Source organism: Hyla sarda, chromosome 4 (genome assembly GCF_029499605.1).
Source record: "Hyla sarda isolate aHylSar1 chromosome 4, aHylSar1.hap1, whole genome shotgun sequence".
Classification (NCBI taxonomy): Eukaryota; Metazoa; Chordata; class Amphibia; order Anura; family Hylidae; genus Hyla; species Hyla sarda.
In genome coordinates, this window is record NC_079192.1 from 272,764,058 (window position 1) to 272,783,303 (window position 19,246).

A 19,246-nucleotide genomic window follows, 5' to 3' on the forward strand; every position below is an offset into this window, starting at 1 on the left:
ACTAAAAGCATTCCAGAGTTATTAATGCTTAAAGTGACAGTGGTCAGATGTGCAAAAAATGGCCGAGTCCTTAAGGTGAAAAAGGGCTCAGTCCTTAAGGGGTTAATGTATACCTCTGATGGCTACCACTATAGTCACACATCACCCCATAGTATGTCATTGTGACCACATAAACCCAACACAATTTTATACTGTATGGTATACATCGTTACTGGATATTTCTATATGAAATAGTAACATTAACTAACATTATATGCATATAAGATGGTGAATGCCAAAAGAACACTTCATATCTGTCAGAACACTTTAGCGCACACTTCAAGGGGGCTTAACTGCACATATACTGACACCACAAAAACAGGGGGTGAACATAGCTAGGTTGAGTTCCCACACAGGTTTTATCTGACAGTTTTTTTTTGAGATATTTAGAGAATTACCACTGCAGTTTTTGAGCCAGAAGTGTATTCAAAGGGAATAGGAAATTTATAAGAAGGATTTATACTTCTCCTCCCTTGTGGATCCACTCTTGACTTTGGCTAAAAACTGCTTTCCAAAAAATGCTAAAAAAATAAAACCTGTGTGGAAACAGCCTTAACCCCTTAACGACCACAGACGTAAATGAACGTCCTGGTTTGGTGGGACTACCCACACCAGGACGAACATTTACGTCCTGTATATAACCTGAGGACAGGAGTGGTGCAGTTTTTAAAGAAATCAGCAGTTTTTCTAAAACCTGCATAAGCCCCTTTAAAAAGGAGCATGACATTTACTGCCTAAACAGGAAACTTTACTGCTTAAAACAGGCATTTCTAAATTGAGCTACATTCACAAAAAATGTATGTAAGGCTGAGTTCACACTACGAATTGTAACTACGGTTCCCGTATACGGCTGGGGGAGGGGGGGTGGGGCTTAATTGCGGCACCCGCACTCAGCCGTATTCGGGAACCTTATTTAATGCACGTCTATGAGCCGACCGGAGTGAACCGCAGCCCACGGTCGGCTGCTTTTTCGGCCGTATGCAGTTTCCCCACCGCAGGCAAAAACGTGGTCGACCGAGTTTTTGCCTACGATCGGGAAACCGCTTACGGCCGAACCCAGCCTAACAAAGAAAAAAGGTAAAATGATACTTTCTATTTTGTCTCCTTTTAAGTGTCTCAGTCTAAATGGCCAACATATAATGTACCTTTAGTAAAAGCTGGCATAACCTACAACTAGCAAGTGGAACAAAATTGCTTGGTAATGTTTTTACAGTGAATTCCATGAGAAATAACATTGAGAGGTTTGAATGCTATCCTCTACAAGGGCTTTGCTTTGGGCTCCCTTTTAGGGTGCGTTCACATGGAGCAATTCAAGAGGAATTTACTCGAGTAATTCCTCTTAAATTCTCCGCTCCAAATAAATTCACATCTCCTCTGCCCATTGACTTTAATGTTATTTCTGCTGGCCTGTTCACACTGCGGAAATTCTGCTTGAGGAATTCCGGCGCTGAATTCCGATCCGCTTGAAGAATGAGCATGTTCATTCTTCAAGCGGAATCCGCTAGCAGAAATCAATAGAAGTCAATGGTAAAAAAAAAAATTCCGCCCGGCATCGTTGTCGTGCGGAATTCGAGCGCAATTTGTGCAGAATTTGTGCGGAATTTGTGCGGAATTTGTGCGGAAATGGCTGAAAAACCCTTCACTTTTTTCCGCCCGTAAATTTGTCGGCGTGAATTGCTCTTGATTTACTACGTGTGAACGAACGCACTCTTAGCAGAATGCAGAACCCATATACAGGAATCACCCCTATATGCTATGATACTAAATAATTTACAGGATCCCCCCCCCCCCCCCCCCAAAAAAAAATATAATAATACACACGTTATATAGACATCTATCTATGCTGTAGGGATTTGCTGTACAACATTAGAAGAAAATTTGGTACATTATACTGGTACCTCTGGAGCTACATTAAAATACTGGGAACTGCACTGTGAATAATTTTCTAATATACAACCACAAGCCAAATAATCAAATAATTTCCTTAAATAACAGTAGCATATTCTGCTTATACAACTACAGTATACTTTGATAGGTTGGGTGCACAGAAGATATTAGTAATAAGACATTACAATTCTGTTAGTTACAGATATGTTACTAACCAAGGCAAACCAGTAGCTCCAACCCGGAGGTACATGACCGATTCCACCCGCGTCTTCAGATCCATACTGCACAACATTAAAATAGTAATATATTATAACATAGACCATAGCAACAGGACATACACAAAGTGAGTGAACTAACCATCAAAAAGGACCTGTGCTCAACTTCTAAATGTTTTTATTGAATTATCAATAAATACCTCAGGGTGCCCTGATCACAGTTTCTTGATACATTCCTTTCTTTGCCCAGATATGTGGGTTTATAGTCTGTCTGACAATTCAGGGAATCAGTCAGATTGGCGTGAACTTAATTTTAATAATGGGAGTGAATATCAAGTGATGGGCGGGATTATACAGTCAGGGGGTGTATATTAGGCATATAAGCCTATTAAAGGGGTACTCCGCCCCTTGACATCTTATCCCCTATCCAAAGGATAGGGGATAAGATGTCAGATCGCCGGGGTCCCGCTGCTGGTGACTCCCGGGATCGCCGCTGCGGCACCCCGCTATCATTACTGCACAGAGAGAGTTCGCTCTGTGCGTAATGACGGGCAATACAGGGGCCGGAGCAGAGTGATGTCATGGCTCCGCCCCTCGTGACATCATGACCCGCCCCCTTAATGCAAGTCTATGGCAGGGGGCGTGATGACCGCCATGCCCCCTCCCATAGACCTGTATTGAGGGGGCGAGCCCTGACGCCACGAGGGGCGGAGCCGTGACGTAACGATGCTCCGGCCCCTGTATTGCCCGTCATTACGCACAGAGCGAACTCTCTGTGCATTAATGATAGCGGGGTGCTGCAGCAGCGATCCTGGAGATCCACAGCAGCGGGACCCCGGCGATCTGACATCTTATCCCCTATCCTTTGGATAGGGGATAAGATGTCTAGGGCCAGAGTACCCCTTTAAAGAACAGCATTCACACCACCTGACTGTATAATCCCACTCATTACCTCCTATTACTATAATTAAGTTTACGCCCATCTGACAGATTCATTGTCAGGCAAACTATAAACCAACATCTCAGTATTAGAAGGTTGTGTGAAACTATAGAAATGTACCATTATAACCTAAAGCCTTGTATAAATCCTGCAGAAAAAATGGCCCAAGCCTCAGAATAAGGGATAAATGTTTAATTGGGGAAGGGGGGCTGGTTATTTCCAGCGCTCCCATACACAATACATGGAGAATTATGGCCCAAGTCTCCAGTTTGCTATGCCTTGACAGTGATGCAGGAAATGCAGCAGACAGAAGTAGGTGGTTCAGGGCCCCTTACACTAGATGCTAAACAACTGATGCACTTTTGTCATCAGTTGTGTTATCAGTTACAGCGAGTTTTAGGCTGGGTTCATTGAGGCAGAAACTAGATATATATATGTGAACCCATTCTTACTGTGATCATCCAAAGTAGTAATAGAAAGGAGGTCTAGGTGTTAGTACTGCTGGCAAACAGTCCATCTCTGGTCCCCACCCCTGAAATAGAGAGCACGAGAAACAGCTGTGCACCATAAACAGACTCTCAGGAGCTCAATAACAGCAGTGAGAGCACTAAAATCACTTTGTTACATTAAAGGAGTACTCCGGCGCCAAGACATATTATCCCCTATCCAAAGGGGATAGGGGATAACTTTTTTTTATGACAGGTAATCTTCAAAATCTTTTGAAAGTAAAAAAAAGTGTGCTTTAATGTGGTAACATGAATCACTAAATACATCAAGTAATGCAGTCTACATTTCTGTAATCTGTCAGGGTAACCATGGGAATTGCGAAGCAGCTCTATAAATTGTTAGTCTTGACAGTACAAAGACAGTACCTGATTTAAGTACTTTCCGGCAAAGAATGTCTGGTAACCAGAGGAATGAAGGAGAGCAGGGAAGGTGAATGGCTCTTGTGTCTTCTGCCACGCTTTACTGCTGCAGTTTCCTTCTAGTGTGTTGTTGACAACATGATGGTTATGTGGGTACCGACCAGACAGAATACTGGCTCTACTTGGACAGCAAAGGGCACTAGCAACATACTGTGATGAAAAATGGAAGGTTTACACTGTTTACCTCTTCAGCATCACCAACATCAAATACAATGCATGCCTTCAGCGTTCTGACAGACCTCCACCGTTACTATTCCAATGGTCATGCTACGGACATGGTTTTGTCTTACACCAAGAATGCTTTTACTTCAGTAAAATGCTACAAGTTAAGCAGTTCTGTCACTCTGGTGTACTTTGGTAGAACACTAACAGATTTCAAGTCTGACCTACGTTGACCACTAGCTTAAGAAGTTATCTATTCATAAAGTTATGATATAGAAGCAGCAAGAAGAGCCTTTGTTTGCAAGTGCTCCGGACTAGCCCTGAACTCATTTATGGAGTGTATGGAAAGCACAAGTTTCTTTCAATACACATGAACAGCAATGACCCGTTCCACCCTCTTCTTTAGATTGACAAGTAATAGTTGATATATAACTGTTTGAAAATGGCGTCCTTCAATGGGCAGATTGAATGCAAAAAAATAAAAAATGGAAAGATCTAAACACTTACAAATAAAAATTATTAAAACACTTGGTAGAAACATTGGAATAAAACTAGAGTGGGCACTATGTTTTTAAAAGGGTTTTGTGTTAATAACATACCCAAAATGAGGCTGGCAGCTAAAAGGAGGCTTGAGTGCTGCATGCTGCTAAAGCCTCATTTTGGATATGTTTCAACATAAAAGCCTTTTAAAAACATATTAACAGCTTTATTTTAACTAGCTGAGTACCCGGCATTGTCCGGTTTTTTTCTTCCTAATCCTTGTTGTGGAGGAAAATCAACAGAGGAGGAAGCTTTTAACTTCATATCCCATCTTCATATATTGTTGTCATATCCCAACCCCATATCCCGTCCTCATACCCCGACCAGTAATATGTGTACCAGGTATTGAAATATCTCCAGCCATACGGAAGTTATGTGAGAACATACATTTCCCATTGGTTTGCATGGGACTTTAAACAAAAACCCCGACCCTCACAAAAGGGGTAGTTAAGGGTTAAATTAACTATCCTATATTTTAAGTGGACATATAAGTAGCATGTGACCAAGTATTATCAAAATATCTCCATCCGTTTGGAAGTTATGCAGTAACATATATTTCCCATAGACTTGTATGGGACTTTAAACAAAAGCCCCGACCCTGGCAAATGGGGGTGAGTAAGGGTTAAATCCCCTATCCTATGTTTGTTGTTGACATATAAGTAACATGTGTGCCAAGTTTCATGTTAGCCGTTTGGACGTGATGCTGGAACATACACACATATACACACACACACACTGGGGGAGATTTTTCAAAACCTGTCCAGAGGAAAAGTTGCCCAGTTGCCCATAGCAACCAATCAGATCGCTCCTTTCATTTTTAACAGGGCCTCTGCAAAATGAAAGAACCAATCTGATTGGTTGCTATGGGCAACAGGGAAACTTTTCCACTGGACAGGTTTTGATAAATCTCCCCCAATGAGTTATATATATATATACACCAAGTGTTTTAAATAGTTTTTATTTGTAACGGTTGTGCTGAAATTAGTTTGCAGATAGTCCACAGCACCTGGAAACAAAGGGTCTGTTTGCTGATTTTAAATTGTTTTCATATGAGTTTTCATATGAGTGGCCATTTTACTATCTGCTACGATATCTGTGCAAAATGCGGTGCTGTTCCTTGGCCTTATTTTTAGCTATTATTCATAAAGGTTAACACAGGAAGCCATGTGTGTTTAAAAATACATCCTCTTTGCTTCCAGGTTTAGTTATCAGCTGTTATATTCCCAATAACTTACAGTCATCACACCCACAAAGTAACATGAAACACTTGAACATTATTCCTATGTATCCTTGTGGCAGTGCTTCCCAACCAGGGTGCCTCCAGCTGTTGCAAAACTACAACTTCCAGCAAGCCCGGACAGCCCGGTAGGCTGTCCGGGCTTGCTGGAAGTTGTAGTTTTGCAACAGCTGGAGGCACCGTGGTTGGGAAGCACTGCCTTGTGGATAGCTGTGGGCTTATAACTGCTGTTTCAGCTTTTTCAAGTTCAGTATATTCAATTCCGATGGAATTCCATTCTTGTAAATTCCCTGTTTTCTATAAGATCACCGTTGGATATCAACGGAATCATTTTAGGGAGCCTCAAATAAAAGTAGTACTTACGGCATTGGTAAAGGTTACACCATGATCTCCAATCAGTGCTTTAGTCTTCTTTAATGGAGTCTAGAGAAAAAGTGACAAACACTTTCAGGATATTTCTATTACTCCTGTTTGGATTTAAAGGGGTATTCCAGGAAAAAACTTATATATATGTATCTCAACTGGCTCCAGAAAGTTAAACAGATTTGTAAATTACTTCTATTAAAAAATCTTAATCCTTTCAGTACTTATGAGCTTCTGAAGTTAAGGTTGTTCTTTTCTGTCTAAGTGCTCTCTGATGACACGTGTCTCGGGAAACGCCCAGTTTAGAAGAGGTTTGCTATGGGGATTTGCTTCTAAACTGGGCGTTTCCCGAGACACGTGTCATCAAAGATCACTTAGACAAAAAAAGAACAACCTTAACTTCAGAAGCTCATAAGTACTGAAAGGATTAAGATTTTTTAATAAATGTAATTTACAAATCTGTTTAACTTTCTGGAGCCAGTTGATATATATAAAAAAGTTTTTTCCTGGATAACCCCTTTAATGGCAGTCACAAGGAATAACATTCAGAGGATGTAAAAGAAATTAACACTTTCTGAAACTCCGGGAACATCAGTGCAAACATTGTAATACAGATTTGTGGCGCAAATGTTACTGCATAATGTACTCATGGCATCTTGAAAAATGGTTAACTTCTTGTCAAACAACGACATTCAAAAAAGAAGACGTTTTGAAACACAAAAATTCTCATGTTATACAGAACCTGACGCCCGTACTGAGTCACTGGGATGGTCCCGGCCTGCTCCTCCTTGTCCAAATTAACCAGCATTCCTGCGGTGCCTCCGGTCCCCTGCTGCAATCCTCTTCCTGTAAGAAATGGTGATGCTTGGGCCCGAAATGATGATGGGGCCCAGAGTGGACAAGGGCAGGATAACAGAGGCACAGCGGGAATGCTGACGGTAAGTAAAAGGTTTATTTTTTAATCATGTGCAATAGACAAAGTTGTGACCCCCCCCCCCCCCCTACTGTTGAATAACCCCTTAAACAAAAAAAATTAAGAATATGAAGCAAATGAAGCCATAGCGTCACAAGGTGCAACAGGATAATAAGATACTGGACCTGTTAGGCCATGCTCTGCTATATTTTATAGGATGCTGTGCATAAACCAACAAATAGAATACAGTCTGTAAGGGTGGGGTCACACCACGATTTTGCTATATACGGTTTCAGCATATGGTTTCATAACAAAAAACTAAAAAAACAAAAAACTTATGCAACCGTACAGAAAACCGTGCCCATAGACTTCACATTTAAAACCGTATGCACCATAATGTTTACGGTTGTCTCCGTTTTTTCAAAGCATACGGTATTTTTGCTTTTTTTTTCCTGACAGAAAACTGTGGTCTACGGCTGGGTTCACACTATGATTTTCAAATACGGTAACCGTATACGGTTTTCCGCAAAAAAACATATACGACCGTATCCGAAACCGTATGCAAAGAGAATGCATTGTAAACCGTATTCCAAATATTGTGTACGGTTGCATCCGTTTTGCCTCGGATACGGTTTTGGTCGACAGCGTTTTTGCCTCGGGTTGGAAAACCGTATGCGAACCGTATGCGGTTCTTTTAACATTGTTGTCTATGAGAACCGTACACAGAATTTCAGAATACGGTTGCACAAAGTTTTTCTAATCCGTTTTTGGAGTTGACACGTGCGCAGAAGGAATTTCAATAGAACAATAGTAACTTTATTAAATTGCTTGGAAACTAATTCCAACAAAATAGCAAAACCGTTGGCAAAAACGGATGCAAATGGATAGAATCGTACATACGTTTTGGAACCGTATACGGGGAAAAAACATATTTGGAGTCATACGGTTTTTGCCATACGTTTTTTTTAGCGGAAAACCGTATACGGTAACCGTATTTGAAAAACTTGGTGTGAACCCAGCCTTAAACAGTTTTTGGTCCGGGTGAAAAACAGTATTAAAAACTGTATACTATTTTTTTTTTAAACATGGGAGTCAATGGGAACTGTACAGAACAGTATGTTTGTGCGTACGGTCCCATCCGGTTTTTACCATACGGTTTTTGACTTTGCACAGTTTTTTTCTTGGAATTTCAATCAAACAAGTGAAACTTTATTCATATTGGAGTGAAAAGTTAAAAACTTATACTTTTTTTTTTCTTAAAAAAAACGGATGCACCCGGACATCATTTTTCAAACTGTATACGGTTTTCAACCGTATACAGATAAAAATTTGTACACACATTTTGATACAGTTTAGTCAGGTTTTGAGGAATCCGTTTTTTTGTTTTGTTTTTTATCAAAAACCTGATACGGGAACTGTATTGCAAAAACGTGGTGTGGACCCAGCCTAAGGCTAAGTTTTCACGCAGGTTTTTTTTCTTGTGTTTTTTGGAAAACTGCCATTGCAGTTTTTGAGCCAAAGCCAGAAGTGTATTCAGAAGGAACAGGACATATAAAGGAAGGACTTATACTTCTCCTTTCTTCTGGATCCACTTCTGACTTTGACTGAGGCTAAATTCACATCTGTGTGGGCGCTCTGTGTGCAGAATGTAAATAGGGACGAGGATAGAAAGTTGTAAGATCGGGTGGGAACAACTACTGCAAGTAGTTATTTTTCTCCACTCAAATCCTGCTAATAAAGAGGACATCAGATAGACCCTATTAAAGGGGTTCTCCAGGAAAAAAAAAAAAAAAAAAAACACACACACACACAAACAGGAGAGTACAGCAGCACACTGCTAGCACAAAGATACAGATAAGACATGAAATGCTATACTGCTACAATGAAAAATTGAGGCCAAATAGTTTGCACCATCCCACCGTGATAAGGTGACCTCATTGGGACACTGCGCTGTGAATGTGCAACTGCAAACAGTTAGCACCGTGTATGCCGGGTCCATGCAATAGTTTGGTATCAGTATGTGCTTGTGCTGGCCAACTTAAAATATTATATATATATATCTCTCAACTGGCTCCAGATTTGTAAATTACTTCTATTCAAAAATCTTAATCCTTTCAGTACTTTTGAGCTGCTGAAGTTGAGTTGTTCTTTTCTGTCTAAGTGCTCTCTGAAGACACCTGTCTCGGGAACTGTCCAGAGTAGAAGCAAATCCCCATAGCAAACCTATTCTACTCTGTGCAGTTCCCTAAACAAGCAGAGATGTCAGCAGAGAGCACTGTTGCCAGACAGAAAACAATAACTCAACTTCAGCTTTTTCGATCAAAGTAATTTACAAATCTGTTTAACTTTCTGTAGCCAGTTGATATATATAAAAAAAAAATAAAAAAAAAAGTTTTTCCCTGGAATATCCCTTTAACCCCTTAAGGACATAGGGCGTATCCATACGCCCCCGTTTCCAAGTCCTTAAGGACCGAGGGCGTACGCCCTGAGCATTTCCGGCCCCCACCGCTAGCCGGAGGGGAGCCGGAGCCGGATGCCTGCTGAAATCGTTCAGCAGGCATCCCGGCATATCGCCCAGGGGGGTCATTATGTCCCCCCATGTCGGCGATTGCCGCAGATCGCTGGACAATTCAGTCCAGCGATCTGCGGCGGATTCCGGGTCAATCGGGTCTCCAGTGACCCGATGACCCGGAATTACTGGCTGATCGGGGCCGTCAGAGACGGCCCCGAACAGCCAGAGCCTGCAGGGGTGAGGTGGCACTGGTGTCACCTCACGATCGCCCTCATTCGTCGGCCGGATTACCGGCCGACCAATCAGGGCGCCTGCTGCGGGTGTCACTCGCAACCCGCTCCGCCCCTCTTCCGGAGGACGTGAGCGGGTGTGGGAAGACGACCCCGGGTGCTGGGGACCCCGATCCCCGGCGTCCCTGTTGGGATCGGGGCCCCAGGAGCGACGGCGGCGAGGGACAGTCCTGCAGTGTGAATCGTTGGAGGTGAGTGACAGCCTCCTGCTGTTACTTAGCAACAGCTCCCAGCATGCAACAAGGGCATGCTGGGAGCTGTAGTCATGCAACAGCAGGAGGCAGACCACCACAACTCCCAGCATGCCCTTATGGGCATGCTGGGACTTGTAGTTTTGCAACAGCTGGAGGCACATTCTTTCTATGGAAAAGTGTACCTTCAGCTGTTGTGTAACTACAACTCCCAGCTTGCACAAACAGCTCAAGTGCATGCTGGGAGTTGTAGTAGTGCATCTGGTGGTTGCATAACTACAACTCCCAGCATGCCCGTTTGCTGTCGGTGACTGCTGAGAGTTGTAGTTTTGCAACAGCTGAAGGCACACTGAGTTAAGTAGTAAACCAGTGTGTCTCCAGCTGTTGCATAACTACAATCCCCAGCATCCCCAGCCAATGTAGTATGCCTCCGACAGTTGCATAACTACAAGACCCAGCATGCCCTTCCGCTGTCCGTACATGCTGGGGGTTGTAGCTTTTGCAACAGCTGAAGGCACACTGGTTGCAAAACACTGAGTTTGTTACCAAACTCAGTGTTTCACAACCTGTGTGTCTCCAGCTGTTGCAAAACTACAACTCCCAGCATGCACTGAGACCGTCCATGCTGGGAGTTGTAGTTTTGCAACAGCTGGATGTCCCCCCCCCCAATGTGAACGTACAGGGTACACTCACATGGGCGGAGGATTACAGTAAGTATCCGGCTGCAAGTTTGAGCTGCAGCAAATTTTCTGCCGCTGCTCAAACTGCCAGCGAGAAACTACTGTAAACCCCCGCCCGTGCGACTGTACCCTAAAAACACTACACTACACTAACACAAAATAAAATAAAAAAACACTACATATACACATACCCCTACACAGCCCCCCTCCCCTCTCCAATAAAAATGAAAAACGTCTGGTACGCCACTGTTTCCAGAACGGAGCCTCCAGCTGTTGCAAAACAACTACTCCCAGTATTGCCAGATAGCCACTGACTGTCCAGGCATGCTGGGAGCTTTACAACAGCTGGAGGCACCCTGTTTGGGAATCACTGGCGTAGAATACCCCTATGTCCACCCCTATGCAAGTCCCTAATTTAGGCCTCAAATGCGCATGGCGCTCTCACTTTGGAGCCCTGTCGTATTTCAAGGCAACAGTTTAGGGACACATATGGGGTATCGCCGTACTCGGGAGAAATTGGGCTTCAAATTTTGGTGGATATTTTATGCTATTACCCTTTTTAAAAATGTAAAATTTTTGGGAAAACAGGCATGCCCCCAGAGCAAAATTTGCTTTCAAAAAGCCAAATGTGACTCCTTCTCTTCTGAGACCTGTAGTGCGCCAGCAGAGCAATTTTCATCCCCATATGGGGTGTTTTCTGAATCGGGAGAAATTGGGCTTCAAATTTGGGGGGGTATTTTCTGCTATTACACTTTTTAAAAATGTAAAATTTTTGGGAAATCAAGCATTTTAGGTAAAAAAAATAATATTTTTTTTACATATGCAAAAGTCTTGAAACACCTGTGGGGTATTAAGGTTCACTTTACCCCTTGTTACGTTCCATGAGGGGTCTAGTTTCCAAAATGGTATGCCATGTGTGTTTTTTTGCTGTCCTGGCACCATAGGGGCTTCCTAAAGGTGACATGCCCCCCAAAAACCATTTGTCGCTCCTTCCCTTCTGAGCCCTCTACTGCGCCCGCCGAACAATTAACATAGACATATGAGGTATGTGCTTACTCGAGAGAAATTGGGTTTCAAATACAAGTAAAAATTTTCTCCTTTTTACCCCTTGCAAAAATTCAAAAATTGGGTCTACAAGAACATGCGAGTGTAAAAAATGAAGATTTTGAATTTTCTCCTTCACTTTGCTGCTATTCCTGTGAAACACCTAAAGGGTTAATACACTTACTGAATGTCATTTTGAATACTTTGGGGGTGCAGTTTTTATAATGGGGTCTTTTATGGGGTATTTCTAATATGAAGACCCTTCAAATCCACTTCAAACCTGAACTGGTCCATGGTCCAAATAGCGAGTTTGAAAATTTTGTGAAAAATTTCAAAATTGCTGCTGAACTTTGAAGCCCTCTGGTGTCTTCCAAAAGTAAAAACTCATAAATTTTATGATGCAAACATAAAGTAGACATATTGTATATGTGAACCCAAAAAAAAATTATTTTGAATATCCATTTTCCTTACAAGCAGAGAGCTTCAAAGTTAGAAAAATGCTAAATTTTCATTTTTTTCATCAAATTTTGGGATTTTTCACCAAGAAAGGATGCAAGTTACCATAAAATTTTACCACTAAGTTAAAGTAGAATATGTCACGAAAAAACAATCTCTGAATCAGAATGATAACTAAAAGCATTCCAGAGTTATTAATGTTTAAAGTGACAGTGGTCAGAATTGCAAAAAACGCTCCGGTCCTTAAGGTGAAAAAGGGCTCGGTCCTTAAGGGGTTAAAGTCAATGGGATCTCTGTTGGTGTCCGGTGTTCAACAGAACATTTGGCTCAGTATTTCTGTAGAGATAGAGGCCCTGAATGCAGCCTTTGGCACAACACAGATACAGTTCTTGTGAAAGTGTCTCACAAATAAATATTTGCAGTATGGCTAGAAACTATGTAACAAAGCCTTTACTTTATGATAAAGATAAATTGATGGTCGTAAACCAAACAGGATCAGAAGCACTCTCCAGACACATGCTAATAAAGGTCCCAGTAAACGACACTATTATTTATCTACACATAGGACAGAAGCTCACTAATGATTTATTATAACCCGTTTACTTTGCCCAACAAACATTAACACAAACTGAGTTTTAGACTGACTGCGAGAAACACCACAGCTACTTATGAGTAACCTCCAAAACAGGAATTAGGAGGTCAGAGTAAAGTTCTGTATTTTCATGTTCTCATTGTCAGTGTTTGCTAAATATAGAAGGCCTTATGATGTACAGCCTGACAGCACCGCAAGCTCCCTGTACTGTCCAGTCACTCCGAATGCCATATGGAGTGGACAATAGTTGTCCCCAAACTATATAACCAGCACCGTGCCCTAGATCAGTGTTTCCCAACCAGGGTGCCTCCAGCTGTTGTAAAACTACAACTCCCAGCATGCCCAGACAGCCGTTTAAAAGGGTACTCCGGCGCTAAGACATCTTATCCCCTATCCAAAGGATAGGGATAAGATGCCTGATCGCGGAGGTCCCGCCGCTGGGAACCCCCGTGATCTTGCACGCAGCACCCTGTTATAATCAGTCCCCGTAGCCTTTGGATAGGGGATAAGATTTCTTAGTGCCGGAGTACCCCTTTAAATCAACTGGTGCAAGAAAGTTAAACAGATTTGTAAATAACTTTTAATAAAAATCTCAATCCTTCCAGTACTTATCAGCTCCTGTATACTACAGAGGAAGTTATTTTCTTTTTGAATTTCCTTTCTGTCTGACAACATGCTCTCTGCTGACATCTCTGTCCATTTTAGGAACTGTCCAGAGTAGGAGCAACTCCCCATAGCAAACCTCTCCTGCTCTGGACAGTTCCTGACACGGACAGAGGTGTCAGCAGAGAATGTTTCAGAAAATCAGAAAATGTTTTTCAGTGGAGTACCCCTTTAAAACAGGTTTACACAGGAGAATTTCTATACAGAATTTTAAATGAAAATTCTGCATGAATTTATAAGCAAATCTACTTCAATTGGATTCCGCTGTCCCATTCACACAGAATTTCTGCTTCAGGAATTTCATTGAAGTGTATTGGCTATAAATTCATGCAGAAATTCTGGCGTTTGAACATAGCCAAAGTGTTGTTGTGGATCATATGGGGAGCAATGTGTGATGCAAACTTATGAACTTTAGTGTAGTCCCATAGGAAGGAATGGGATCCATCAGTCACACATGTCAAAACTGACAGATCTGTTCTGATCCATTTCTACCTTTCTCTTCTTGATTATTCTGGTTTACAAAGAACATCACTGACACTTCAGGGGTGTGGAAATAAAAAACAAATAAAAAAAAAACTACTTGTCCAAGGGACTAAAACAGAACACAATCTACTTGTCCCTCATGAAAATCCACTTGTCCTGGTAGACAAAATAATTTCAACCAAAATAGTATGTAAATAAGGTCTTCACTAGTTTCTGCACTAGTTTTTTCCTCCTTGCCCTATAATGCCCATAACTCTTATTTTTCCATCTACAGACCCATGAGGGCTTGTTTTTTGCAGGACCAATTATACTTTGTAATGAAACCTTTCACCTTTGTAATGACACCTTGTGGTCAAACTTACTTGTTATTTTGATACTTTAGGTCGGCCTGATTACACCAATACCAAATTTGTTTAGTTTCCATCATGTTTTACTAACTCAAATTTTTTTTTAAACTTAAAAAAAAAAAAAAAATTACTGACCCCAGGTTGAACTTGATGGACGTATGTCTTTTCTCAACCATACTAACTATATGTAACTATGTAACAATAACATTTTTATTTTTCCATATACTGGGCTGTATGAGGGCTCATTTTTTGGGCCATAATCTGCTGTTTGTATCAGTACCATTTTGGTATTGATAGTACTTCAACACTTTTTATTTAATTTTTTTTCTGGGATATGATGTTATAAACTAGAAAAACGCAAATTTGGTGATTTGATATTTTTTTACGTTAACACCATTGACCGTACAGGATATACAGTGGGGAAATAAATATTTAGTCAGCAGCCAACTGTGCAAGTTTTCCCACTTAAAAAGATGAGAGGCCTGTAATTTTCATCATAGGTATACCTCAACTATGAGAGACACAATGAGAAAAAAAAAATCCATAAAATCACATTGTCTGATTTTTTAATAATTTATTAGCAAATTATGGTGGAAAATAAGCATTTGGTCAATAAAAATAAAAAAAGTTCATCTCAATACTTTGTTATATACCCTTTGTTATATAGGACCTTAAAATGCTTCTTACAAAGCCACTCCTTCGTTGCCCAGGTGGTGTGTTTGGGATCATTGTCATGCTGAAAGATCCAGCCACGTTTCATCTTCAATGCCCTTGCTGATGGAAGGAGGTTTTCACTCAAAATCTCACAATACATGGCCCCATTCATTCTTTCCTTTACACGGATCAGTTGTCCTGGTCCCTTAGCAGAAAAACAGCCCCAAAGAATGATGTTTCCAACCCCATGCTTCACAGTAGGTATGGGAGGATGCGTGACAGCCACCACGCCCCCTCCCATAGACTTGTATTGAGGGGTGGAGCCATGAAGTCACAAGGGGCGGAGCCATGATGTCACGATGCTCTGGCCCCCTGTATCGCCAGCATTACGCACAGAGCGATTTTTCTCTGTGCAGTAACGAAAGCGGGGTGCTGCAGCCGAGATCCCGGGGGTCCACAGTGGCTGGACCCCCGCAATCTGACATCTTATCCCCTATCCTTTAGATAGGGGATAAGATGTCTAGGGGCGGAGTACCCCTTTAAGCAGGATGACATGTCTGGCATTGCAAAATTTGAGTTCCTTGCAGCGTAGTGTGTTACTGATGGTAGCCTTTGTTACTTTGGTCCCAGCTCTCTGCAGGTCATTCACTAGGTCCCCACGTGTGGTTCTGGGATTTTTGCTCACAGTTCTTGTGATCATTTTGACACCACGGGGTGAGATCTTGGGTGGAGCCCCAGATCGAGGGAGATTATCAGTGGACTTGTAGGTCTTCCATTTTCTAATAATTGCTCCCACAGTTGATTTCTTCACACCAAGCTGCTTGCCTTTTGCAGATTCAGTCTTCCCAGCCTGGTGCAGGACTACAATTTTGTTTCTGGTGTCCTTCGACAGCTCTTTGGTCTTGGCCATAGTGGAGTTTGGAGTGTGACTGTTTGAGGTTGAGGACAGGTGTATTTTATACTGATAAGTTCAAGCAGGTGACATTAATACAGGTAACGAGTGGAGGACAGAGGAGACTCTTAAAGAAGTTACAGGTCTGTGAGAGCCAGAAATCTTACTTGTTTATAGGTGACCAAATACTTATTTTCCTCCATAATTTGCAAATAAATTCTTTAAAATTCAGGCGTGATTTTATGGATTTTTTTTCTCATATCTCGCATAGTTGAAGTATACCTATGGTGACAATTACAGGTCTCATCTTTTTAAGTGGGAGAACTTGCACAATTGGTGGCTGACTAAATACTACCCCCACTGTATAATGTTATATTTTAATAATTGGGACAATTACGCACCAAATATATTTATTTTTATTATGTTTACATATTTTTTTATATGGAAAAAGGGAAAGGGGGGGTGATATGAACTTTTAATATGGAAGGGGTTAATGGATGTTTTATTTTAATTTATTATTTTTTATTTTTAAATACACTTTATTAGGAGGAATCATTAGATTCCTCAAACAGATCAAAGCAGTTCTATTGATTCACGGGGCAGCAATGGATGAAGAGGTAATCCCTCTGGCTACCTCGACAGAAGATTTCCCGTACCCCCCCCCCACCCCCACCGGTGATTGCATTGCATCCACCCCACTCGACCACCAGGAATGGTTATAAGATCCCTTTAGATGCCGCTGTCCTCCTTGACAGCAGCAATCTAAAGGGTTGATCGCCACGACTGGCTATTAACTGCAGGCCGAGCTATAAGCGGCAGCCCCCAGATACTGAAATAAGCTGGGGGCCGCCGGGTATGGAGCTGGTTTGAGTCAGGGGGAAGTCGGATCGGCCCTGCTTGCCCGATACAGGGCTAAATGTATGAAAAATTCACCTGCCCGGCGCCTGGAACAACATGTCGCGGGAGTCGGGCGATAAAAGGATTTTCACACCCCTACACTTATACTGGGACTGAGTAAGTGACTAGGACAGTGCTATCCAACCGGTGTGCCTGCAGCTGTTGCAAAACTACAACTCCCAGCATGACTGAATGGGGGAGTTGTAGTATTGCAACTGCTTGGGGGAAAATCTGGTTGGAAAACACTGGACTGGCAGGTGACTTGAATGTTATACATGGGACATATAAGTTACCGACCTGTTATCCCTATAAATCTGGTTTGTGTACACTTTAATCAGCCAGGTAAAGTTCTATGTATACTGTACTGTGTATGTGACTGAAATGTTATACATGAGGTATAAAATCTACAGTCCTGTTATACCTGGTCTGTAAACATAGTGACATATCAGTCACGTAAGGTGCTATGTATACTGTACTGTTGTATAGGTGACGAATGGGCATTTACAGTCAGGTCCATAAATATTGGGACAACGACACACTTCTAACATTTTTTTGGCTCTATACACCACCACAATGGATTTGAGGGTATTTACGTCCAAATCAGGTGAACGGTGTAGGAATTACAACAGTTTGCATATGTGCCTCCCACTTGTTAAGGGACCAAAAGTAATGGGACAATTGGCTTCTCAGCTTCCATGTCCAGGTGTGTGTTATTCCCTCATTATCCCAATTAAAAGGTCCAGAGTTCATTTCAAGTGTGCTATTTGTATTTGGAATCTGTTGCTGTCAACTCTTAAGATGAGATCCAAAGAGCTGTCACTATCAGTGAAGCAAGGCATCATTAGGCTGAAAAAAATAAACAAACTCATCAGAGAGATAGCCAAAACATTAGGAGTGGCCAAAACAACTGTTTGGAACATTCTTAAAAAGAAGGAAAGCACCGATGAGCTCAGAAACACCAAAAGACCCAGAAGACCAAGGAAAACAACTGTGGAGGATGACCGAAGAATTCTTTCACTGGTAAAGAAAACACCCTTCACAACAGTTGGCCAGATCAAGAACACTCTCCAGGAGGTAGGTGTATGTGTGTCAAAGTCAACAATCGAGAAGACTTCACCAAAGTGAATACAGAGGGTTCACCACAAGATGGAAACCATTGGTGAGCCTGAAAAACAGGAAGGCCAGATTAGAGTTTGCCAAACAACATCTAAAAAAGCCTTCACAGTTCTAGAACAACATCCTATGGACAGATGAGTCCAAGATCAACTTGTACCAGAGTGATGGGAAGGGTAGAGTATGGAGAAGGAAAGGAACATGATCCTAAGCATACACCTCATCAGTGAAGCATGGTTGTGGTAGTGTCATGGCATAGTGGGCATGTATGGCTGCCAATGGAACTGCTTCTCTTGTATTTATTGATGAGGTGACTGCTGACAAAAGCAGCAGGATAAATTCTGAAGTGTTTCGGGCAGTATTATCTGCTCATATTCAGCAAAATGCTTCAGAACTCATTGGATGGCGCTTCACAGTGCAGATGGACAATGACCCAAACCATACTGCAAAAGAAACCAAAGAGAAATAAGGGAAATAAGTGGAATGTTATGCAATGGCCAAGTCAATCACCTGACCTGAATCCGATTGAGAATGCATTTCACTTTCTGAAGACAAAACTGAAGGGAAAATGCCCCAAGAACAAACAAGAACTGAAGACAGTTGCAGTAGAGGCCTGGCAGAGCATCACCAGGGATGAAACCCAACATCTGGTGATGTCTATGTGTTCCAGACTTCAGGCTGTAATTGACTGCAAAGGATTTGCAACCAAGTATTAAAAATTGAAAGTTTGATTTAGGATTATTCTGTCCCATTACTTTTGTTCCCTTAACAAGTGGGAGGCACATATGCAAACTGTTGTAATTCCTACACCGTTCACCTGATTTGGATGTAAATACCCTCAAATGAAAGCTGATAGTCTGCAGTTAAAGATCATCTTGTTCATTTCATTTCAAATCCATTGTGGTGGTGTATAGAGCCAAAAATGTTACAATTGTGTCCATGTCCCAATATTTATGGACCTGACTAATCAACAGTCCTGTTATACCTGTTGTATATGTGACTAGAATGTTAAGTTACATAATCTACAGCCCTGTTGTGTCTATAGACCTGATCTGTATACACTTCTGTCAGGTAAAGTGCAATACACTCCAGTCCTCTTATACCTATATACCTGGTGACATATCAGTCAGGTAAGGTGCATTGTATACTGTAATGTTGTATATGTGACTGGAATGTTATCCATGAGGTGTATAATCTACAGCCCTGTCCT

General features: G+C 41.8%; 1 protein-coding gene across 1 annotated transcript in view; it reads right to left on the bottom strand.

Moving 5' to 3' along the window:
• The window catches only part of GNS (glucosamine (N-acetyl)-6-sulfatase), a 44,378-nt gene that overhangs the window by 20,259 nt on the left and 4,873 nt on the right, over window positions 1–19,246 (bottom strand). Inside the window, exons 2-4 of the mRNA XM_056574255.1 lie at window positions 6,310–6,369; window positions 3,954–4,157; window positions 2,142–2,207 (exon numbers count right to left, since the gene is read on the bottom strand). Coding sequence (XP_056430230.1) covers window positions 2,142–2,207; window positions 3,954–4,157; window positions 6,310–6,369 — 330 coding nt within the window. The remainder of the gene's footprint in view (window positions 1–2,141; window positions 2,208–3,953; window positions 4,158–6,309; window positions 6,370–19,246) is intronic.